Genomic DNA, 26,262 nt, shown 5'->3' on the forward strand with positions numbered 1-26,262 from the left:
TCATTGATGACGTCAGTAATTATGACGGAACTTACGTCACGCTCCAACTATCTAGGACGGTTACCTCCGGCCTTAAGGGTCATCTATGTCCGTCTTGGTGTTTCAAAATATATTTTGTGAATCGTCTGGGTAAATTAAGTCTTAAGAGTTATGAATAAAAGAGTAGTATAGAGGTAGAATTAGGAAATAAGTGTTTGAACCTCTTCATCTCGCAACTAGCTTCCGTTAACGGGTTTACCTGCATTCTGTGGTGATCCATTCAGCGCAACCAGATAAAAAAGTAGAAGTATGGAATTTTTGGGAATTTTAACCCATTAATTCCTGAGATTAGGGCCTTCAAGCAGCCTATTTACGCTTTATAATGTCATTATGGCAGATACATGTCTATTTGTCTTTGGACTCCTATTTTATTCGGGTGAGGGAAGCAGTTCCTTCGGGATATGCTTAGCACCGATGCTATCATCTAAGCTTCGCAATCGTCTATTTGACGCTCCAGTCAATCCCGATTTAGCACCCTGGCCTCCCCTACCATGAGGAGAACAGGTATAGCAGTACCTAACAAATATTTCCCATTCGATAACATTAAATTCAAACAAGGTCGCCGGAAGACGCTGGATGCAGGTCGCTTCCAACAGGTATCTGTGGAGATCAAAGAGGGAGGCCTATGTTCAGCAGTGGACGTCCTATGGCAGAGATGATGATGATGATGATGAAATTCAAACACACAAGCAGAGGCTAATCTAAATAAAAACTTAACTCCCAACACACGCAATGCACTAGAATTCAAGATACAAACCTAGGTTTAACACTTAAACCTAAATAATGAAATCGATATTCAACACAGGCACATTAATTGAAGATTCTATACTCGTAAGAATAACGGAGTTCTTGGCCAAACATTTGTTATTGTGGGCCAATGTGGCGGCCTTCTTTTGTAAATAGTTTAAGGGTTATGAACTTTAAATAGGTTTAATTGTCAGGTTTTTACTAACTTAAAAGTGAGATTCTATCGTAATAAATTTTGCCATACCCAAGGCCATTCAACGTGGCAATGCAGCCAGCCTTTTGGGCACACTGCCGGGTGACAGTGATCAGGATCAATTTTTCGACGCCCTTTATTAGTTTTAAGTTTTCTTTTTTTATGTAAATGTAGATTTAGTCTATCATAATTGACCCAGAAATGAGCCTCAATGAGACTCCACAGCTAGCATGTGTTCGCGCGGCGGTTGCAGTGTCGCGGACATGTTAGTAATGTTCGCGCGCAATATGTTAGTACTGTTTGCTAGAGCGAGTACACCACGAGATACATTTATGTCAATTTCTTATTTTTATTCTTCTCATACAGAGAATCAATCACCATAATTGCTTTCACAATTTAAAGTCTTGGGTTTCTCAAGAAATTTGGTTTAAGTACTCAGTCATTGGTGTCCATTGTTAAATATGAGATGACTTGAAAATATTTACATTACTCCGACTCGTACATGAGCGACAGGACTTTTAAGGACTTTTCGTAGGCCTAAGTTCACCGTCAACATAAACGTAAGTTTTCTAAAAAACTGTTTCATATGACTTCTTTCTTACGTTCAATTTTCATAGAAAAATTGACGTTTATGTCTCTTTATACTATGTTTATGTTGTCGGCTGTCCTGAAAGTTAAAACGGATCTGCATGTTATATTAACATACTGCCCTATTAGACCAGTTCTAGACCACAACATCTATAGCAGATTGACCATGGTTATTTACTTCTAACCATAAGAAATGAGCGGTTATGTGATTGTTATTCAATTGATAGCTTGACCTACAAACAAATAATGTGATGTTGAATTAGGTAACGAACCATTGTTGATGTCCTCATTGTTTTATAATTATTTGGTTAAGGAACTGTCACATGGGTCGGTCATAAAGTTAAGTTAGGCTTGTCGCGGTATGTCTGTGGATGGGTGATCATCGGTGTTATGACGAGTTCCTTGAAATGTTAAATACATGGGTCCTGGCTGTCTTTTGAGTATCTTCGGCAGTCGCCAGGGGTTGTCAGAAAGTTTGATAACCATTCTTACCAAGGGGTTACCTAGGTATGGTACTAAATTGGGTTGAGGGGCAGTGGCTCCATGTAAAACACTGGTACTGAGCTACATGCGGTTATACTATGTTAAATAAATACTTGGGAAAAAGCTAGGTGGTATATCATTGCATTTTGAGTAGGGCAAGCACTTATAAACAAAGTTAGATTTAGAGAGTAATTGGATGTACCCGCTTTCAGTTTTCAGGTCTGTCTTAATATGAAGCCCTTCATAATATACTAATTTAATTTCTTTTGTTTCAGATAACCAAATAAATGTGACCACCCATCGAAAATCAAGCCAAAAACAAAAAAAAACAGTGTTTAGTGAGTGATGTGAACAATAATGTGAAGTGGAATGGACAACGCTTAGTTTCCCGCCAAAACAAGATGGCTGTCGTTATAAAATGGCGGTCGAGGAGCATCAGCGCTATGATGCTTCTGATCTTCATACAAATTGTCAATGGTAAGTGTGGTTTTTGTCTTTTTGTGTTCAATGCAACTTTGGATGTCAAGACTGACAGTCATATCGATATATCTGGACCTATATTCGTGTTAGAACGGGAGGAGCCCGATTTCCGAGTTTCCCGTCCCTTAGGGATCCGATATATTTTATATGACAAACATAGTCGAAGTAATTTTTGAGTACCTATTACCTGTAGGAACCTGAAACACCAGCTTCAGGCTTAAAAAATGCATCTGATTTCGGTTCATCCGATTAAGAGCTACGGTACCACAGGCAAGCTCACTGCTAAAAAGTACTAACTTAGAATTAATTAAACAAAACAAACAAAGACTTTCGATCTTTAAGAAGGTAACGCTAAATTGACTCCTTATGTCACTAATGCAGCAGTTTTCGAGTTGTTATATAACAAACAAACAAACTTTCACATTCACAAATGACAACTGTCAGATAATGATCAGGGGGTTTGTCACGATGCTAAGTATTATTATGTTAATTAAATCAAGTAGATTTACTTAACACGAAACTGTATTTGGGTGAAAGTGAACGATTAGGGCGAGTAGCATTATTTAAACAATACAATAAATAAACCATTACCTACCAGCCGTACCACTGGTCAAATCGGCGATTTGACTACTGAAAATGGTTCGGTTATCGTTATACTGGAATAGTGCAACACAACAGAAGAATAATCTTCGTGTCACTCATCCCTCAGCCAGTGGGAACTACTCCCCATAACTGGATAAAAAGTGGGCTAAGCCTTCTTCGATAAATCTCAGGAACTACTAAGTCTATTTGAAAAATTCCTGCAGTGTAAGATAGGTCATTTATTGAAAAAGGTCATATTATATAACTAGGTTAGTTTTACTTCTATTCGATTGCGTATATAAATGTTTCCCTGAGACAAGGGTGACTCCGTTATTGGAAGCCAGTAGCTGTTTATTTTGGCTGTCTCAAAGAGCTTCCTCGTATTGCCTTCACAGCCTACTCTTTAGTTCCATGCCTTACATAATGTTACAATTTGTGCTAAAAATACTCCCATTTTTCTCTCACCACTCAATAAAAACCAATTACTCAACAACATGCATCTATGTATTTAAACTTAAACTATTTTCAAGAGCATCTGACGCCAGTCAAGGCCAGAGGGTCAATTACCTTATAGTCATCGAAGATTGCTCTTAACAACTTGTCTTCTTCATGTATTTTATTATTAGAAGACTGTACGCCTGCAAAGAAACGATGGATGGATTGTGTGAAAGTCGACATGGCTAGAAAGAGAATACAATTGGGAATAGAAATAAAATTGGGATAAGAGCAGAAGGATGATGATTGCCAGACTGCATAGAATTAGCTAAGTTTCATATTTTTCTGAAAATAGCGTATAAATAATACTTAGCTCATTCGCTCTTTTCCGCAATTTCACCCGCGTCCTGTGGAACCTTGGAAACTACTTCCTGTATTCGGATAGAATAAAATCTATATCTTCCGGTGATAGTGTACGTTCCCAACTGCGAAATGCAAATCGGATCAGTAGTTTCGGGGCCCTTGGGAAACAAACAAACAAAAAAAACTAATAAGGACCCAATGAACCACATTTGGCTAAAAATGGTGAAAATCTCAGACCCAGGAAATATATAATTCCCATTCGAGTAGGTACGGGAAGTTAAACCTTCGGGACGTGTGAAACCGAGAGCGGATAACTAAATGTAAATAGGGACCTATTTGTTAAATTAAATTATCTATCATTAAAAACATACATTACACCAGCATCAGAATAAACGTTAAGAAAACATCACAATTACAGATTACTTACGAAGTCGCAAGAGCTAACAAATTGGAATTTATATACTTTCTCCACGAAACACGAACGCTTTCGTTTTTTTTTATATCCACGACGATTTTAATCTGTCTTGATGCATTTGTAAGATTAATGCGTAGATTTTAGACTTAATTGATGCATTAAATACATATTATCGACAAATTGAGAGTACACCGCACACTAAAATTTAGTCAGCCGATAGACTGTTTGGGCTTACAAATCAATCAAAGAATATAGTATACTGCTAATTATCTCTCTCCGGTGGTGTCGGATTGCCGTCCCATCGCGCTATGAGAGTGAAGGAATAGTGAGTGTAGGTACTTGTGTCCAAGCAAATGCTTTTGCGCTATAATATGTCCTGCGCAGATCATCATCACATACTGCTAAGTATTGACTGCTATGAGATGCTGTACACTCGTACTGAGCGTAGTTTCGTAAAGCACGTTCAACTGGTACGTCAAGACTGTCATTTGAACATCTTTGACAGACGTTACGGGTAGTCAGAGGCCAGAAAATTTGACACCAGGCTTACCAAGGGTTGCCCGGATAACAGGGTTGAGGGGTTAGGTAGGAAGTTGCTCCATCTAGCACTCTGATACTTAGCTTCGTCTGATTAGACTGGAAGCCGACCCCAACATAGTTAGGAAAAGGCTCGGCAGGTGATGATAAACCCAAACGTGAGCTTCTTCGTTGTAAAGAATTTGTTTATGGGTGAAAAAAAAACACTATGTGTCTATAATTTTTCGATTAAAAAGACTGACTAAATTTCTTTTTTTCGTTCACCATGCCTATTGCCGTTATGCCTTCTCTGCCCAACCTTTTTCCAAGCCCAGCGTGATATAAAGTTGTAGGTCTGTATAAATAAGTATGACTACATGCAAAAGGCGAGGCAGGTATGTCTGTATGTAGGCTGTAACACCGTTATACGTTTGCAGTTGATTTGTAACAGGTGACAACTGAATAGTTTGCTAATGAGTAGACAGACAATAACAAATATTTGCTTGTAGGTAATTAAATACGTCTGCCTAGCCTTTTCTTAACTGTGTTGGGTCGTTGGCTTACAGTCTAACTGGATGCAGCTGAGTACCAATATGCACTATGGAGCGACTGCCTATCTTCTCGTCCCAGTTACCTGGTACCTAGAACTCCTGGATAAGATTGGTTGTCAGACTTTTTGGCTTGTGATTACCCGTAACGACTGCCAATGATGTTCAAATGACAGTTGGGACCTACCGTTTAATGCATCTTCCGAAACTCGTTATGACAGTCCGATATGATTCCGTGCATCGACTGCACCAAGCGTTGCTTAACCTTATGATCGATCGACCCGTGTGGCTCTTAAAAGACATAGGAAGTGGTGAAGCGTGGGCATTTTGTGAGCTGTCATTTGTTTTTGACGTTCCAAAAGTGCTGCTTTGCAGCCAAAGAATTAATGATTTTCAGTTGAGTTTGAGTAAAACACTGGTACTCAGCTGAATCCGGTTAGACTGGAAGCCGACCCCAACATAGATTAGAAAAGGCTCGGGAGATGATGATGAGTCTTAGTTTGTTCCTTAGCCACGAGCAAGTTTTCAAGTCAATGAAAGTATTCAAAGGTAACATTTTAATAGCCAGCCGTGTAGACAGGTGTCTTCAACTTACTTAAAGGAAGTAAGGATTACCTTTGCCGTAAAATCAGCCAATTCCAAACACAATCGGTATTTAACTGGCAGGTTTAACAGTACCGTTGACCGCGGTTCAGTGAAGCGCTCAAACTAACTGCATTGATAGCAGTTAACTCGCTATTGAGTGGTTATCTGTTACGGCATGCTGTCGTGGTTGTTTTAGCTGTTATGTTAGCTAAGAATTTTGGTTAGGTACTAGTTATGTCTTCTAATCTAGTGGTTTCATCTGCTTCTCGCTGATACTACTTCGGGGAGCTGGACAAAATGTATTCCTTCTTTAATAAATGGGCCCTTAAACATCCAATAACATTAATTTTCTTCAATATCAACCCTACACGGTATTTATAGTCTGGGGAAGCTCTCTGAAATAGTTTTTTAATTTGGTTTAGTCGTTTGAGAGATTAGCGCGTTCAAACAAACAAACGCACTGATCAGCTTTATAATGTTAGTAAATACAAGCTGTTCCACGCAGTTTCGTCTGCGTCCCGGGGAACCTCCTTCCCGTTCCCGGATAAAACAACTTCAAATCTTCCCAATAGTGAAATAATTATATAAAAAAATTAATAATAGTTCTGGAGCCTGTTTCCTTCAAACAAACAATAAAATCTTTACTCTTTGTACATAAATAGATATTCTTTGATCTGAGATAAATAGATACCTATTACTTTCTTCTCCAGGTAAAATGTATGTAGGTATTATGTATAAGATTTCTATAATCTTTTTGTGTTCTATGTATAAAAGTAGTTTTGTTTCATCTGTTAACTATTCACTTCTTTATTTCCCCTAATCTCCATTTTGCACAGTTTTTTTTCATCTCTTTATTTAACAAGTTTCTTCCATCACCAACCTTACCCAACTTACAAATGAGTCGTGTTCCGTGTATATTTCACTCGGCTTGCTTCGTTAAAGACCGTCACGCCATCTTGGCACAACGGTCCAGTGAGCACTCAAGTAGTTCTAGTGGACTTAGAAAATATCTGACGGTTTTAGAAATGAGTTTGTTTTAAACTATCTCAAGATACATACACAGAGCTGAGACCAGCATGCTGCAAACTTTTAGTCGGCCGTTTGTTTGTTGCGACTCATAAATCTGTGTGGAGATGCATGTTAGTGTCTATAATACAATAATCCGGTTTCCGGCCGGTATCAGATCGACAAAAAATTGTATTGGATTGGATTGGAGTCAGATTAGTATGCAGTTTGTGTCTATCAGAGCAGCGAGCTAAAATCCCTTCTTTTAATTATACCAATCTAAAAAGGCAATCCTTAATTCTTCTTTCTTGATGTTTCAATGTTAAAAAGCTAATAGGCTTCTTGTTATTCTTACTTAATACCTATTATAAATGCGTTTTGTACACCTGAGAAATAACATCTGTGGATTATTTTTATCCGGTAGCGGGAAGTAGGTCTTGCTCCCGGTATTAAAAATACAGGGAACAGCTAGTAAATACCATGATATTTACCAAAGAAATGGGGTGAAACTGTAGAAAAATTAAGCCAGCTGCGCCCTAACAGGGTATCATGTATGTATCTCTACATTTTATAACATGATCGCAACAATATTTGAAGTTCCAACATGATATTTCCCAAAGAAATGGGGTGAAACTGTTGGAAAATTGAGCCAGTTGTGCCCTAGCAGGGTATCATCTATGTAACTCTACATTTTATAACAGTTGTTATTTGAAGTTTCAAGTTTCTTATTTCCTCATTCTAACAAACTTACTTAACTTTAACAAGGCAGATGCTTATTTCCACCAATACACCTCTAATATCATTACCTTAAACAAGAACAGCCGAAATACTTACCATTCACGGCTCCTTGCGGCTTGCAGTGAAAGTTTTGTCATACTATTGTATAGCCAACCATTGTTATGTCAGTTGTTGTGTAAGTTTGTCACAGTGAGTCTGAAGTGATAGATTCTGATTTAGTAGACTGGGTTTAGGAAGCTGTTTTATTTGTATCCTGTGGGAACACCTCGCATAAATAATTAAATATAAATGGGCTCCTTAACAATGAAACAGTTTTTCTAATCGGATCAGTAAATCTTAAGGTTTGAGTGTTTAAGGAAATAAACAAACTCTTCAGCATTCTGATATAAGAATAAATAAACTCATAGGTTATTCAGGACATTAATGTCAAAAAGAGGAAACTTTTATTTGTTTATTTGTAGGCGAAGGCTCCGAAACTACTTATTTTAAATTTTCTTTCACTGTTGGAAAGTTACACTCTTCCCGAGTAACATAGGCTATATTTTACCCCGGTACGGGCAATAGTTCCTACGGGCAGGGAATAACTAGTTCTATATAAATCTATAAAAGATGATAATGTAATGTTCTGCCCAAGATACTATAATACCTACAGACCAAAACGTTTCTCCACCTCATATTTTAAGACGTTTTATTACAACCGCAACAAAATTGTGTATCACGAATCGTTACAGACATATTAGTCACGCAGTTTCATACTGCCAAGTTCATCTGTTGTCTAAAAAATAATAGTTAAAAAAACTCATAAACACGCTTTCAGCAAGCACAAAAAGTTACAAAATCCAAAACGGCCAGTTTGCCATCTTGGGGAGGCCGCCATATTGGATTTGTAATGACGTTTCTTAGCTTGTCATATGTATTGTCATCAGAACTTAGAACGTGTGTAAAATTTCATCCTAATCGAAGACCGGGAAGTGTGTCAAATTAAGATTACAAGATTTTCTTACATAAATAGTTAGTTATAAGTGAAGCTAATATAAGCGTGATAAAACTAATTTATTCATATTCTTTTCAGGTTACGAAGAAACATTCACTATATCACAATTATCACCAAAATCAGCGACAGCAGACCAAAATCTTCAGGATGTGGTGATGCAAACCAGTCTGCCAGATAGCCTAGGACTTAGAATAGAACCTAGCGTCAATTATGAGGAAGAAGAACAACCAGTGATTACTCATGAAGACTTGGAAGAACATGTTATAGTAGCCAGATCTGCAGACCCAGTTAGGGAATCAAGATCTATAAACATTGATGAAATACCAACATCAAATAATGAGATTGATAATCATTTAGAGTTGCACAATAAAAGAAAGTACTACGATATACATCCAACTAAAACGATGGGTTATTTAAGAAGTGATGATGAAGTTATTCTATCTTCTGAAGGTTTCGGAGATAGGCTGGAGTTTAAGTTTCCGGGGGAAGGGAAGAGGGTCCCAAAAGCGCGCGCACTGGCGCCTATGGGGCCCAGAATACGGCCTACTGCAGTGCAGCCGATATTTGCGACAGCTACCCCTAGGAAAGAAGAAGGGAGACAGAACACAGAAATCCAGAACATTATCACTGGCCTAGTAAAGTTGTTGAATGGCAATGTCAATGTACAAGCCAATTCTCAGCTTCTAAATGGAAGACCTGGACGTCCAATGGCTTCTAGGATAAACAACAGAGGTCCTCCAAAGATATCTGAAGTTCCACCGCTTCCAGACTTTGATGCTCCGATATCTCCACCTCCGCATCACTTCCATCCGACTAAAACTCCTCCTCCATACCCATTTGACAGGCCACCTGTATACGTAAACCTTCCAGAACAGATAGTGCCACCAATAAACAGGCCTGGATTCCACAGGCCCATGCCTCCATGGCAGAGACCAAGGCCTAGGCCACCAAACCGAAGGCCGAATCCAAATCTACCAATGTACAAACCAAATCACCCACCACCGCATACTATACCAGATATTCCTGAAATTCCGACCAAACCAGATGAAACTATTAGTGAAAATGAAACCACACATTCAGAAAATACTCTCCATCATGAGAATGCTGATAGTTCTGAAGTCTCCATAGAAGTTAATACGACAGAACTTACAACAACTAGTGAAGAAGAAGATTTAACAACAGTTGCTGATACTACAACTTCTTCTAGTACTACAACAACTACGACTACGACTACAACTACAACAGAAGCTCCAACAACAGAAAAAACTACAACAACACAAAAACCTACAACCACGACGACAACTACAGAAAAACCGTCAACAACAACAGAGAAAAAGATTGAAAAACCCAAAGAAAAAGATAAGAAAAAAGACACAATATTCATTGACAAAGAAAAGACTAAAGATAGAATCAAAATTGATGATAAACCTTTTAATAAAACAAATGTAACAAAAGATGATCTTTTAGAACAAGCCATTCAGATTATTGAACCATCTTTGCTCGATATAAAGTCTAGTACATCTTCTACTGTCAGTCCGACTCCTACTGAGGGATTGATCAGTCATGCGCCGTCAGTCAGTGTGATGACAACTACGTCATCATCATCATCATCTGCGTCTATTCCTTTATCATCATCTACGAGCTCTATAGAGACATCATCGATCAATTCTGAACCGTTGCCAAGTAAGTTTTTTACTTTCATTATTTTTTGTATGCGTAAGCTCGGGAACCCTCAGTAGTCGAGTCATATTAAGACTCATCCATCCTCCGAGCCCTTTTCCCAACTACGTTGGGGTCGGCTTCCAGTCTAACCGGATGTAGCTGAGTACCAGTGCTTTACAAGGAGCGACTGCCCTATCTGACCCCCTCAACCCAGTAACCCAGGCAACCCAATACCCCTTGGTTAGACTGGTGTCAGACTTACTGGCTTCTGACTGCCCGTAACGACTAGAGTCTAGTCTAGTCATATAAAGACTATGTGCATGTTTATATACACACGAGTATAACTCACCCGCTTTTGTGGACAAAACATCTGTTTATAATAACATAAAATCCATCATCCGATTACAATTATATTTTGCTAAGTCTTGTATGGTTAAATTACAATAATACTCAATTTCGGAGGGCACGATAAACTATAAGTCTCGGCTGTCATTTGAACATCTTTGGCAGTCATTATCGGTAATTAGAAGCCAGTCAGTCTGACAACCAGTCTTACCTCGGGGCTGGCCAGGTAAACTATCGCTCCTTGTAAAACCCTGGTACTCACCTGCATCCGGTTAAACTGAAAGCCGAATCCACACATAGTTGGGAAACGATTAGACGGGCTTTTAAATACACTAATATGTACTTCTTCTTCTGAACAAACGTGTTTTAAAGTTTTTGTAATTCTTTTTCCAGCTTCCCAAGGTACAATACCATATCATCCATACCGACCCCGCCCTGGCATCGTCCTGGATGACACTGACTTCAAACCCCACGGTTCCCGGTACAGGCCTCAAGCTGAAGTGTCAGTCATCACTGCCCCGGAGACCAGGCCGCCGGGGTACGGGGAGATATTCGATGTGACTGTTTCTGCGATACAGGGGTTGGGAGAAAAGGGGGGTGGTGCTTCTGGTGAGTTCTGTATAAGTAGAAAGACTTTATCTGTGTGTTTAAGAACCCGCACCAGGATAAAAAGTAAAGTTTCGTAGTATAAGTTCCAAACAATTAAATAGGTTCATTGGCTTCATTTATTTATTAATCATTCAGAATTTTTTTATAGGAAGTCCCAATAGACCCGACTTTGTCCGAACAGATTTTGATTAAACTTGGCAATATAGCTTATCTTTTGGAATCACATACAAGCTACTTTTTATATATGTCCGAGAAGTAGTTTCCTGAGGACGCAAAACCGCTAGCTTAATAAATAAATAAATAAAAACATATCATCATCATGTAATTTGAATAATTTTTGCAATTTCCAGTGCACATCGAAAACGTGAACCTCTCAGGACACGAACACGACGACATCATAGTATCACCCTCAGGAGAGCAAGGGTTCGTCTCCATCGACGGCAAGAGGACGTACCTCAACCTCTTCGACAGCTCCACTCCTGGGCCCAGCATCAGGCCTACTAGGGTGCAGAGTTTGCCTCAATCTGGTGAGTGCACTTAGAGATAGATAGGGTCCTCCTCAGGGGAGCAAGGGTTCGTCTCCATCGACGGCAAGAGGACGTACCTCAACCTGTTCGACAGCTCCACTCCTGGGCCCAGCATCAGGCCTACTAGGGTGCAGAGTTTGCCTCAATCTGGTGAGTAAACTTAGAGATATATAGGGTCCTCCTCAGGGGAGCAAGGGTTCGTCTCCATCGACGGCAAGAGGACGTACCTCAACCTGTTCGACAGCTCCACTCCTGGGCCCAGCATCAGGCCTACTAGGGTGCAAAGCTTGCCTCAATCTGGTGAGTAAACTTAGAGATATACATATAGGGTCCTCCTCAGAAGCAAGAGGACGTACCTCAACCTGTTCGACAGCTCCACTCCTGGGCCCAGCATCAGGCCTCCTAGGGTGCAAAACTTGCCTCAATCTGGTGAGTAAACTTAGAGATATACATATAGGGTCCTCCTCAGAAGCAAGAGGACGTACCTCAACCTGTTCGACAGCTCCACTCCTGGGCCCAGCATCAGGCCTCCTAGGGTGCAAAACTTGCCTCAATCTGGTGAGTAAACTTAGAGATATACATATAGGGTCCTCCTCAGAAGCAAGAGGACGTACCTCAACCTGTTCGACAGCTCCACTCCTGGGCCCAGCATCAGGCCTACTCGGGTGCAGAGCTTGCCTCAATCTGGTAAGTGACCTTAGAGATATATAGGGTCCCCCTCAGGAGAACAAGGGTTCGTCTCCATCGACGGCAAGAGGACGTACCTCAACCTGTTCGACAGCTCCACTCCAGGGCCCAGCATCAGGCCTACTCGGGTGCAGAGCTTGCCTCAATCTGGTGAGTGAACTTAGAGATATAGTCTCCCCTTCAGGGGAGCAAGGGTTCGTCTCCATCGACGGCAAGAGGACGTATCTCAACCTGTTCGATAGCTCCACTCCTGGGCCCAGCATCAGGCCTACTAGGGTGTAGAGTTTGCCTCAATCTGGTGAGTAAACTTAGAGATATAGGGTCCCCCTCAGGAGAGCAAGGGTTCGTCTCCATCGACGGCAAGAGGACGTACCTCAATCTCTTCGACAGCTCCACTCCTGGGCCCAGCATCAGGCCTACTAGGGTGCAGAGTTTGCCTCAATCTGGTGAGTGAACTTAGAGATATAGGGTCTGTCTTCTTTCTATATGGAGGGTATTTTTTGGGACTTGTAAGGACCACAATGATGTTGAATTTTCATGAAGCTAGGTACATCTATAGCAAAAAAGTCTGAAATCATCATTAGTTTTTTATTGTCCCTGTGCAAGTTACCATCTTGCCTTGGTGCATCTTGTCGCAGAAAGAAAGAATAAGCATTGCGCACTACGCGATAGGTGTATTAGCGATTTCCAAGTCTAAAGTCCAGGTTACCTCAAGATGTTTCTCTTCAGTCAGTTATCAGTGTCCAATACTTAGAAAGTACATAATGTTACTTAGATAGAACTGTCACATTGCTAATTGCTTGAATTATAATCAAACCCATATACTTGTACTTCAGAGGCTGATGTTTTAACCAATATGTAATGTAGCTAGCAGATCAGTACTTCAGCACTTACCAATGAATTACATACATAGTTAGTTACAAGTGAAACTGTATGCTGTACTGTATATTATTATATAACCATGATGAAAACCCAAAATTAACTTCTAAATCTTCAAATTCCAGTACCACCACTTCAAGCGCCACCACTAGCTCCGACCCTGGGCACCGGAGAAGCTATTCCAGCGGACGACATCCCCCTCCCCCCACCAGTTCGAAGACCAGGACACCAGCATCCAGGACATGGACACCAACATGGTCAGCTGCATCGACCGCAGCAGGGATTTAGAAGACCACAGCCTACTGTCAGGTGAGCGCATGTACTGTTTGACAGATTTTGAAAAAGGAGGGTCTTCATTCGACTGGTATTAAAGCACTGGTGTGATCTCTCTCCGGTGGTGTCGGATTGTCGTCCCATCGCGCTATGAGAGTGAAGGAATAGAGAGTGCATCTGTGTCCAAGCAAATGCTCGTGCACTATAATATGTCCTGCGCAGCTGGCTGATCACCTTACATGAGAACAGCCGCCGTGGTCGAAATCGACCGTGGACGGCATCATTATTATTATTAACAGGACGTTCAAACCAAACAAAAGGATTTTAATCGACTCTAGATTACATAGCCCGAAAATCCTGGCTACCAGTTGATATTTACCTAATATATTTAGGTTTCTGAAAAATGTTTGCCGATATACCTACCTAAATAAATCTATTAAGTAATGAGCTCGTAGATTTCAATTACAACAGTATCATGTTGACTACATAAACAACTCGACCTTTTTTATATGGTCTAAATAAATTGCACGTTTCTCAAAACTTTGTTTGTGTTTCAGGATCGACACTTGCATCGTTGGAGACGACTCCACTTGTGACCAAGCTCAGAACGAGAAGTGCAGGACTGAAGCCGGTAAGAACATCATCAATCTGGTTAATCTGTCGCACAAAGGCAAAGGCCTCTTTTCATACAGAGAAAGAATGAACATTAATTTCCACGGTTACGAAAGGAGGTCAGAAACACACGTGGCTCACTGGTACTCATCTGCATCCTGCTAGACTGGAATCCGACCACGACATAGTTGGGAAAGGCTAGATAGAAGAATATCCAATAGGCTGATAAATATTATAATTTTCTTTATTACTAGCTTCTGCCAGCGGTTTCACCTTAACACGTGGGAACCTCTGCACGAATCCGAATAAGTAGCCTATAGCCTTCCTCGGGGCTATCTAACACTGAAAGAATTTTTCAAATCGGACCAGTAGTTCCTGAGATTAGCGCGTTCAAGCAAAAAAACAAACTCTTTAGCTTTATAATATTAGTATAGATATACTATACCTTAGCCTCCACTAGCGGCTTCACCAGATTTTTCAGGTGGTCACTGCTTCCTGTACCCACATAAAACGAAGCCTATATTATTCTAATGCATCGGCTGTGTTACTGCCAACTTTAATACAAAATCAAAATCCATTCAGCCGTATCATTACACATACTTTCTCACAAACTTTCAGTTCTATTAATACTTATATATTATGTGTGATTTTCAGGTATATCCAGTTGTCAATGTCGTCCGGGCTACGCTCGTCGCATCCACCGGGATCCCTGCAGACGAGTCGTGTCCCTACTCCTCAATATGAGGGTCGATAGGCTTTATGATAGAAAGGTATGAATTTAATTTAAAAAGTTTTAATTTATAGATTTAACGCAATTTCACATGGGAGAGTTTCTTTTTAAAATTACCAGTTTTCGAGAAGGACATTCGCAATAATATCATTCTTTATTTATTTACTTACACTTTATGTACAAAAATATTGTACATTGGCGTATTTAAGGACAAAGCATTCTCTACCAGTCAACCATACCACCTGGTTAAAGGGTGATTGATGCAAAAGTAACATAAAAAAATAAAATAATAATGTGAAAGAAAATTCCTGCGCACTGCAAACTTTTAATCGGCTTTTGAACGGTCTTTAATTTGATGAAAATATACGACTTTGATTCAAATTCAATGGCAGTAATGAGCGCTTGAAATGTTCGTTACATTTTTATTATGTAGGTATTCATAATTTTTCTTTTAATTTCAGGTGGCTTGGGATGCTAAACTAGCTGACAAGGAATCAGATCCTTATCAACAACTAAGCTATGAAGCTGTCAGAGCTGTAAGTATTATAACTCTCTATCTATATAGCCTTTAGCTTCTACATAATTACTGATTTATATACAAGGTAGATAGAAAATAGGTAGATAGAAAAATATCTTGTCAGTTCATTTTCGATGGATTGTAATTGAGAGATTTAATTTTATTAATATTTAACTTTCGAAAAAAAAAAATACACATACCTTTATTTGCTCAGGCGCTATGATGTCTCAGAAAGGCATACATAGGAAAATAATCACACCAATTTTGAATAGGTTGATATTCAATTATTATTTCAGGTCAGGTAAAATACCTTGAAAATGTCTATATTATGTGCAGGTACATTGCAAAATATCGAATAATATATATAATATCATTTGAAGTTTAAAGTGTTTTCATTATTTTGATAATCTTGCAACTACAGATTTATTGTTTTACTTCTCATCATCATCATCAATTGAGATATAAAGAGGGTAGGATACCCCCTTTATATCTCAATTTCTTTATCTTATATCCCAATTAATTTTACATCTAATACAATATGTTTATTCTCAGGTGGACTCAGCATTCTCCATGACGCCCTTCTCGGATGACTTCGTGAGCGGGTCCGTGAACTCGGTGCATCAGGGAGACGAGAACAACCGCGGGATTTACGTTAACTTGACTATTTTGGTAAGAAGAATTATTATAATTTAGAAGTATTTTTATCAATTTGATGTCATGGTGGTGCGATGGTTTCCATGCCAGACTGAATTCATGGTCCCGGGTTCGATTCCCGGTATGGTCGACATTTGTGTGATGAGCGATAATGAGCATGTTACAGTATGTATAAGTAAGTAAGAAATTATAAAGTAACCAATTACGGGGACATCTTTAATGTCGGGGCATTGATTTTCTCAATTTTTTTTTTTATAAAAAAAGAAAACATAATTTACAATATTTTTCAAAAAACTAAAAGCATTACAATCAAGCTTTCAAAAATCGAAAACAGTATTTTTGTAACAGATATAAGTTTATAGACTACTAGCCGTTTTCCCGCGGTTTCACCCGCGTCCCGTGGTAACTAGGGGAAGCCCGGGCAAAACGCATATGTTAAGGGATAATATTAATAAAACCACAATCTGTTAATCAATAGAACTCCTTGTACTTTTAATTTGTACTATGTTTAATAATCTTTAGAAAACAATCACATAAACTTAAAAACTTTAACGATTTCTATGTTAATAATGAGCATTAACAAAACGTATCAATTATTCGTTTTGCCCGGAGGGGTCGGGCAAAACGGATACGCCCCAAGGGCAGAAAGAATAATGTTAAATTATTAATATCAGTCTTCACATTCATCATAGAAGTAGCTGTCAACTCCTACATAAGAAGTGCAGTCTTCATGAGCCCAGCTTCTGCATTGATTACCAATCCAATCTTCGGCTGGTGGTTCAGTGTATTTCTCAGCGCACACTAAGCAGTAAAAATCTGGTTTCGGGTTTTTGTTCTGTTGTTTGACTGAGGGTCTCTTAGTTTTAGTCTTGCTGGGGCCTGCTAACTCTGAAATCTTGGTCTTTTTAATATTTGCCTTATGCCTTATTATTTACCTTGCCGGATAGGTATCCGTTTTACCCATATCCATTTTGCCCAACGCGCTCATATTCGAAACAGGTCAAGGCTCGAAATAATTTTAGTAGGTAAACAAAAAGTAACGTTCACAAATAATACTTAAATAAACGTGCAATTGGATAAATAAAACATTTCATAGATAATTAATGATTTATACAAAATTTTCATGTACAAACCGTCACAAAAATCGTAACAAAACAGCGAAATTTCTTTTTTTTTTTTCTACAACAAATGCACTCGCGTATTGTTTTGGTGGAACTGTCATGGCATCGCCGGTCGCACGCGACACGACTAGAAAATTTGTCAAAGCTCCCTCTATTATAGATTTATGGAAAAAACAATTATTCTTCTTACCCGCACTATGCTTCTTGCCCGGGCTTCCCCTACTGCCCGCACCGGGATAAAATATAGCCTATGTTACTCGTGGATAATGTAGCTTTCGAATGGTGAAAGAATTTTTAAAAACTGTCCAGTAGTTTTTGAGCCTATTCATTACAACCAAACAAACAAACAGTTTTCCTCTTTATAATATTAGTATAGATTTAACAACTAAAGGCATCTTAAATTCTGAATTCCAGTCTTATAAATTCAGATTACCTGTCACACCAATCTCTATATTTAACAATATTTCTCCCAGATGCAAGAGACACCAGAAACTCTTCGCACAGCAATCGGCACAGACATACAGAAGCACCTCCTGGGCGTCATCCGTCGCCGCTCCAACAACGTCGGCGCCTCCAACATCTTTGTCGATACCCCGGCCGGCAGCGTACTGCCTCTGCACGGTAAGTAGACCACTAGAGAACCTTCTAGAATGGAATAAAGAAGACACAATAGGGACAGACATACAAAAACACCTAAACAACAAAAATACCACTGCTCAAAATGACTACAGATAGCAAATGTCCCTTGCGCAAAATATCCCTTGCGCAAAATATCCCTTGCGCAAAATATCCCCAGCGCAAAATGTCACTTGCGCAAAATATGCAAGAGACACCGGAAACTCTTCGCACAGCAATCGGCACAGACATACAGAAGCACCTACTGGGCGTCATCCGTCGCCGCTCCAACAACGTCGGCGCCTCCAACATCTTTGTCGATACCCCGGCCGGCAGCGTGCTGCCTCTGCACGGTAAGTAGACCACTGTAGAACATTCTAGAATGGAATAAAGAAGACACAATAGGGACAGACATACAAAAACACCTAAACAACTAGAAAAATATCCCTTGCGCAAAATGTCTCTTGCGCAAAATGTCTCTTGCGCAAAATGTCCCTTGCGCAAAATACCCCTTGCGCAAAATGTCTCCTTGCGCATGTCTCTTGCGCAAAATACCCCCTGCGCAAAATGTCCCTTGCGCAAAATACCCCTTGCGCAAAATGTCTCCTTGCGCATGTCTCTTGCGCAAAATACCCCTTGCGCAAAAATCCCTTGCGCAAAATGTCCCCTGCTCAAAATGTCTCTTGCGCAAAATATACTTTACGCAAAATATCCTTGCGCAAAATGTCCCTTGCGCAAAATATGCAAGAAACACCAGAAACCCTTCGCACAGCAATCGGCACAGACATACAGAAGCACCTCCTGGGCGTCATCCGTCGCCGCTCCAACAACGTCGGAGCCTCCAACATCTTTGTCGATACCCCGGCCGGCAGCGTACTGCCTCTGCACGGTAAGTAGACCACTAGAGAACATTCTAGAATGAAATAAAGAAGACACAATAGGTACAGACATACAAAAACACCTAAACAACAAAAATACCACTGCTCAAAATAACTACAGATAGCAAAATGTCACTTGCGCAAAATATCCCCTGCGCAAAATGTCTCTTGCGCAAGATGTCAATTAAGCAGGATGTCCCCTGCGCAAAATATCCCTTGCGCAAAATGTCTCTTGCGCAAAATATCCAATGCGCAAAATGTTCCTTGCGCAAAATATGCAAGAGACACCTGAAACTCTTCGCACAGCAATCGGCACAGACATACAGAAGCACCTACTGGGCGTCATCCGTCGCCGCTCCAACAACGTCGGCGCCTCCAACATCTTTGTCGACACCCCGGCCGGCAGCGTACTGCCTCTGCACGGTAAGTAGAAAGTTCTAGAATGAAAAAGAATTCGGTTGTAAACCTCTCAACTCTTTTCCATTCTACTGTCTTCTAACAACAGCAGTGAGAAGAGAAAATAACCAAATGGAAGAGAGGAGAATGAAAGAACGCAGAGAGGTTTGCAAAAGGGTATAAAGCTACCGGGGTGATGTAAAAATCTAGCAGTGTTTAAAAGAGCAGGGAAGGGAGTAGAATTTAAAGATATTGGATAGCTGGGGAAGAAGTTAGAAAGCAATGGAAGGTTCTAGAATGGAATACAGAAGACATAATCGATACAGTCATGATCGTCGCTCCAATAATGTCGGCACTTCTGATATCTTTGAAGGCACTTACTAACCAGTCTTCCCATAATACCAGTCTAACCAAGGGGTATCGTGTTGTCCGGGTAACTGGGTTGAGGAGGTCAGATAGGCAGTCGCTCCTTGTAAAGCACTGGTACTCAGCTGCATCCGGTTAGACTGGAAGCCGACCCCAACATAGTTTGGGAAAAGGCTCGACAGAAGATGGATGAAGCCTCTAGTTAAATACCTAGACTCTAATGGAGTAAATATTAAGATTTCTTTTAATTTCATTTCTTTTATATTTGTTTTCTTTTCAGACGTGGACGAGTGTTCATCACCAGATCTGAATGATTGTCATCAGCTAGCTACCTGCACTAATACTTGGGGAGGTTTCAAGTTAGTATTCTGTCTTTCATACTTTTTACTTGTTGACGAAATGGAAGCTGTTAAAATCTATTTTTATCTTTTATTTCGACCTTGGCTTGCCTTGTCGTATTTTTTACTTGAGATAAAGTCATTCAAAACGTTAGAAGCATTTATTTAATTGAAATATTTACATTAATTTTAAAAATACAAAGTGTTAGATCCGTCTGCTTAATTTAAATATCTGACATTACGGCTTGTATCTATTCTTTTTTTCCTATAATTTTAAAGCTGAGAGTTGGTCCACTTGAAGATGTTAACATCAGGAGTACTGGTCCGTTTTGAGTGTGACTAGTGTCTAGATGAACTAAAATGGTAGAAAACAAAGAATTAATTCCAATAATTTTCATTTTCTCTCAGATGCCAATGCCCCGATACCACCCTGGACGCGTCCACCTCCCCGCTGAAGTCAGGCCGCGACTGCAGATCCTGTGCATCATCACACTGCAACGACAGGGGCGTCTGCAAGTATAATAATGGACAGCCTTATTGCAGGTAAAATACATTTAATTTTAGGATTGTATAGATTTACAGTTTAATCGGCAAACGTGGTGTAGGACGTCCTCAGGCACGGTGGAGTGATGACTTGCGCAAGGCTGCTGGCAGGAGCTGGATGCGAGAAGCCGAAAATCGATCTCAGTGGCGTGCACTTGGAGACGCCTATGTCCAGCAGTGGACTGCTATAGGCTGGTGATGATGATGATGATGACAGTTTAACTTTCAGTTGCATTGTATAATTGTGTCGCTTACTATTAGCTTACTATTGTAGAGATACTAGAGCTTACTATTGTTATGTAATAAACTGTTTGTGAAAATAATACTTTTTACTGTCTATGGAGTTTCATGCCGGCTCTTCTCCATGAGACCAACTTTTTGGAACCGTGCAAGTAATGTGACGTTTCATAGGTGCCTGCAAAGGCCTATGTGAAATGAAAAGTTTTTGATTTTGATTTTTGATTTTGAACCATCAATGTACACAGTAGCATATAAAGATAAAGATAAAAAAGTCATTTATTCTAAGTTGGTTGAAATTGTTGAAAATCAGCAAAATTACAAAAAACAGCCCCCAAAACCACCCTCAACTACTTCCTATGTGTTTTTGCCGGGAAGAAGAAGTGGCGCAACAAACTACCCAGCAACACATGTTTGTCTTTCTTATAAAAAGAGTAATCTTAATGATTTCAATTTCAAAACGAAATTATGTCATTCATCATGAACTTAGTTTTTGGTCTCCAAGATATACTTCGAAAGTACGTACTAACTTAGAAAAGTTGCATTGATACTTGCCTGACCTGGAATCGAACCCACACTTATACTTGAGAGGTTGGTTCTTTGCCCACTAGGCCATCACGACTATCACTACGACTTTTTCATTAATAATTAAATATTTTTTTATTGTCATTTAAGTATTGGTATGGTTAATATTGTAAATGAATGTTTGAATTTATTAAAAATCACAACATTAATTAATAAAGCAAATCTACTATTACAGCTGTTCATCAGGCTACTACGGATCTACGTGCGAGGTAGACGGCGAGGTGGTGGGTGTGGCAGTGGGCGCGTCACTCCTTGCGGCACTCGTTATAGCACTCACACTCGCCGCACTCATGTCTTGGAGGTAACTATCAAACCATCTGTCTGTCTTAATCAATCTGTCGTTCAATCTATTGATCAATCTTTACATCAACCTACCGACCAGTATATCGATCAGTCTATCAAACAACGTACCAGTCAATCTGACCATTCTTATCGTTCAATCTATAAATCAATCTATCTATCGATAAATCTATTGATTAATCAATCTATCTACTCATCTATAAAATGAAATCTTCTATTGAAATAAGGAATCATTTTATCCCTTTTATCAGTCAAAGTAATTGCGTAAAAAAATGTTTCACCTATGTCCATTACACTATCTCGTAGGACATTTTGTATGGATTCTGTTTAGATCATTATTTACATACGTAAATATTTGAGCGAAAAATATCATAGTATCTTTGATTGCATTTTACGTTAAATTCTACTAACCTTCTACCCTTTGTTTCTTTGTTATTTTTAATGTGTATCTTTGTATCTTTTTGTTTATTATTTATCTTACATTAGTTTACCATTTTATTACCTGCTTAATTTATTAATAAGTTTTACATTATTTCTCTCCTCACAGTCGTAAGTGGTCCCGCGAGCAAAAAGCGGCCGGCATGGGATCTCCTATATTCAACTACATGGCTGCTAACACGATAAAGACTCCCCCTGTGGGACAACCGCCTTATCAGGTAAATAATGTTGTTATTATCCTATATTTAAAACCCTATTACCAGGCCTCTGTCACTCTCTGTACTTGCGCGCGATAAATGCCTACCGCTCGCTGGGTTACCGGTAGCCCCACGCGGCTCAGGGCGCACAACAGTCACACGCGCCGCGCGCAACACAATATTATTATTTTTATTTCGTGGCATGTTATGCTGTTGGTTTTTATTAGGTTTTTTAAGCTACCTAACAAACTAATGGATTATTTTGAGTTGTGTTGGTTTATATGCGACTATTGTAAGATTTAGAAACATTTTATACTTATGAACTTATCTAGTATTTTTTTTTTATAAATTAATACTTATCTACTTTATGATTTTAACAACAGAGATCATTAGGTACTTATTTTACTTTAGATACCTACTTAGTTATATGAACTATATTGTGAGTTTAATATGTAGCCATACTCCATTTTAGTAGGCAATACAATAGTTAACTAAGGAAAAATATTCTTGATATTACTTTTTATTTAAAAACTCAGATTTAAAAAAGGCTATCTTAAAATAAGCGTAACTTTGTTTTCCTACTTAAATATTAATAAATAGTAAGAAGCAACCCTAAGCACGGCTACGGCACGGTTGCGGTCACTGAACTGTGCGCTATCGCATTGGAATAACAATCAAGCGCTCGAGCTTTTAAGGTTCATTTTATAACGCAGCTAGGAATTTGTAGGTAGTTGGGGAACTTGTAGGTGCTTATAACAGTAGGTATGGACTTTTTTGTATGGAGTGATTTATCTGTTACGTAGTAACTATTATATAATCTGTGCTATTACTTAAAAGTTCCGATGTCCATCCGTCCAAACTATATCTCATGAACTAGCTTATCTTACGAATAGCTAGAAAGTTGTTTTACAAAATAAAATAAATGTTTAATATAGGATATTTTTAGGGTTTTTTTTGTTAAAACGGGAACCTTTTGGTCCGTTTTTCCTTTTGGGACTAAGAGTTTCCTAATCGTCTGTCTTTCCATATAGGGCTTAAAAATTGTGGTAGCTAGACAGTTAACACTTTCGAAGACGATATATTTCTGTTAGGGCTATAAGAACATATTATACAAAAAACGAAATAAAACAGATTTAGGAGGGGTACAGCTTTACAGTTTTTTGTTCTACATAACGCACTTTATTCTTCACTGGATTGTTTTATATGATGTTCTTATAATTTCAGGTAACATTGGAAGAAAGGATGCGATGGGCGCAGATAGCTGAAGCAATGGCACAAGCTAGTCATTATGCGGTAAGTTTGAAGTAAAATTTATAAATATTATAAAGCCGACGATTATGTTTATTTGCTTGAAAACAAAATTCGTATTTAATACGAATCTTATCTCAAAAAATACTTAGTTGAAATTACTTTAGTGAGTCGGGTTATGTTATGGGGTTTTTATTTGATAGCGCGAAGTAGGTAGTTCCAACTGGATACTGGTATGCTAGTATTTTAACCAATCAAAGTGACATGCTATATTTACACACTTAGTACTAAAACATGAATAAGGAACATTAGCTTCGAAGGCATTTATTTTATAACCTTATTATTTTGTTCCATATCTAGCCGGAAGCTGCACAGATGGCGACGCGGCCATCGTCTGCGATGTTTGGTGGATATCCCACATTACCTCCAGTGCCAATGCCCAGGTAAATATCTTACTATAGGTACTACTAATATTACCAATAAATGCGAAAGTTTGTACGTATGGACGTTTGTTCCTCTTTCACGCAGAAACTACTGAATTTATTTAAAAAACTTTGCAATAATATATTTTACACGCCTGAGAGTTTGTATATGTTTGTTATATCCATATGCTTCCTTGTTCAAAAGCTTTCGCATTTATACTTTTAGTAAAAGGTGTTACATTTTTTATTGAATTTTAAAATGTTTTTTGATAGTTACATGTGTTTATGACCTTGAACCAAGTAATTTTTAACAATTGAATTATATTATCTTGAATCAATAAATCAAAACACAGACTCAGTCAGTCAAAACTATCAATCAATTAATCCAATAATTATCAATCTACTAATAATCTTTAGGATGGGCATGCACGGCGGACATCACACCGGTACTCTGAACACCGTGACGTCACGCGCCAACACTGCTGCGTCACATCACAACTTATATGGTAAGTTTTGTATATTAGCTTTTAAGGGTTTTATGGTAAATTACGGAGGCAGCTTAGTATTTCAGGATGAGTATGAGAAAATCTTAGGGAAGGCTTTTGTCCCGCAATGCACAGCATTGAAAATTGTACGTGGAAATTTTAAGAAAACAGTTTTCAGATTCTTACGTTGTCGGCGTATTTGGGCCTATTGTACTTATATTGTATTATTATTATTATATTGTACTTTTAGAGTTACTCAAAGGGTAAATTCAGGAATGTTGTATTACTAAAACTCCGTCGCCGGTCTACCACTAGGCTGTAGGTAGGTATCTCATTAACTATAATAGCTATGATACCGTGCTAGCTAGTTTTTTGATATTTATGGAATAAAAAATGTACAAATAATGTACATCTATCAATATGTAAATTCTCACACTATCACGGCTCATAAGGTACAGCTTGGCAACAGACGGAGTATAAAGACTTAATAACAATTTATCATTTTACCCTTTAGGTACATAAACTTTAAAAAGTAATGGGCATAACAACATATCTACTTCCACAGGTTACACAAACCACATGGCAACTGAATCTACAAGTTCCGAAGCATCCAGTCACGTGCAAGAGAGAGCTGATCTATTAGTGCCCAGACCCAAATCTAGAGCCAGGAGTATGCATGTAAGTAGCTATCTGCATAGACTTTTCCTAACTACGTTCAGGTCGGTTTCCAGTCTAACCGGATGCGGCTGACTACCAGTGTGCCACAAGGAGCCACTGCCCTATCTGACCTCCTCAACCCAGTTACCCGGGCTACCCTTTGGTGAGACTGGTGTCAGACTTGCTGGCTACTGACTACCCGTAACGACTGCCAAGGATGTTCAATGACAGCCGGGGCCTACAGTTTAACGTGCCATCCGAAACACAGTCATTGATGTCCAAGATATACTTAGAAAATACATACAAACTTAGAAAAGTTGCATTGGTACTTGCCTGACCTGGGATCGAATCCTTAATACTTGAGAGGTTTGGTTCCTTATATACTCACTAGGCCGACTTTGGTAGTTCTTGGCTATTTTACCCAATTATCCATAGTGGTAATATTTTTTTTCTTACTATGCTTTATTTTCCAACAGAATCAAACCGGTATATACTACGATGTTGAGTACGAAAATGCTCCAGAAGCGATATACGGCACTAAAGGTATCCCACTTTCTACCTACACCGTCAGTCGGGGTCCACCCTTCTACAGAACATAGTATTTGTAAGTATCGTTGGCCTAATCTTTTTACTTGTAAAAAATGGTGCTTGAAATTCCCAAAAATAATGTCGGAATTTTCGGAAACTAAAATTGAGAATTTTATTTTTGGATTGAAAAGTAAAATTGTGGATTTTATTTGTGAATTGATAGATTGAGAGTATGTTGCCTCATATTTTTAGGAAGAGATATTTTGAGTTAAAGAAATTAAAATAATGGAAAAACTAATTTGAAGACAAAAAATGTGTTTTCAATTGAATGTTGAAGAAACTCAAATAATTATTGCATTTATGAAATTATAATTTTTGAGAGATTTTGCTCGCTACAACCACAGCATTTAAAAAGAATAAGTACCTATGTTACTTTTAACTATTTTATATTTTAGAAAATAAAGGATATTTAAAAATGTTAAAAAACTTCGAATTGTACATAAGACTGCTTTCAACGAATATTATAATTAGAAAATATTATCATAATTAATAATTGTGATTTTTATAAATTTTAGTTTTTAAGTTAGTTAGTTATAAGTCGTGAAATTATTTCCACTTTTACCTACCATAAAACGAAATGAAAAAATTTGAAATTTCAAATTATTTCTTAGCTTCTTTAAAAAAAGGGTAACTTGCAATAAC

At 38.7% G+C, this 26,262-nt stretch overlaps 1 protein-coding gene across 1 annotated transcript in view; it reads left to right on the top strand.

The window, feature by feature from the left end:
• Nucleotides 1-25,767, top strand: part of LOC110381853 (uncharacterized) — a 37,649-nt gene extending 11,882 nt beyond the window's left edge. Inside the window, exons 2-23 of the mRNA XM_064041927.1 lie at nt 2,326-2,527; nt 8,790-10,394; nt 11,112-11,327; nt 11,678-11,854; nt 12,041-12,154; nt 12,578-12,691; nt 12,874-12,987; nt 13,546-13,729; nt 14,251-14,324; nt 14,960-15,075; nt 15,497-15,571; nt 16,105-16,221; nt 17,801-17,948; nt 19,863-19,941; nt 20,329-20,463; nt 21,461-21,586; nt 22,133-22,241; nt 23,445-23,513; nt 23,829-23,911; nt 24,308-24,396; nt 24,941-25,053; nt 25,509-25,767. Coding sequence (XP_063897997.1) covers nt 2,452-2,527; nt 8,790-10,394; nt 11,112-11,327; nt 11,678-11,854; nt 12,041-12,154; nt 12,578-12,691; nt 12,874-12,987; nt 13,546-13,729; nt 14,251-14,324; nt 14,960-15,075; nt 15,497-15,571; nt 16,105-16,221; nt 17,801-17,948; nt 19,863-19,941; nt 20,329-20,463; nt 21,461-21,586; nt 22,133-22,241; nt 23,445-23,513; nt 23,829-23,911; nt 24,308-24,396; nt 24,941-25,053; nt 25,509-25,631 — 4,056 coding nt within the window. The 5' untranslated portion in view covers nt 2,326-2,451 and the 3' untranslated portion in view covers nt 25,632-25,767. The remainder of the gene's footprint in view (nt 1-2,325; nt 2,528-8,789; nt 10,395-11,111; nt 11,328-11,677; nt 11,855-12,040; nt 12,155-12,577; nt 12,692-12,873; nt 12,988-13,545; nt 13,730-14,250; nt 14,325-14,959; nt 15,076-15,496; nt 15,572-16,104; nt 16,222-17,800; nt 17,949-19,862; nt 19,942-20,328; nt 20,464-21,460; nt 21,587-22,132; nt 22,242-23,444; nt 23,514-23,828; nt 23,912-24,307; nt 24,397-24,940; nt 25,054-25,508) is intronic.
• The last annotated feature ends 495 nt before the right edge of the window (nt 25,768-26,262 follow it).

Source organism: Helicoverpa armigera, chromosome 27 (assembly GCF_030705265.1).
Source record: "Helicoverpa armigera isolate CAAS_96S chromosome 27, ASM3070526v1, whole genome shotgun sequence".
Classification (NCBI taxonomy): domain Eukaryota; kingdom Metazoa; phylum Arthropoda; class Insecta; order Lepidoptera; family Noctuidae; genus Helicoverpa; species Helicoverpa armigera.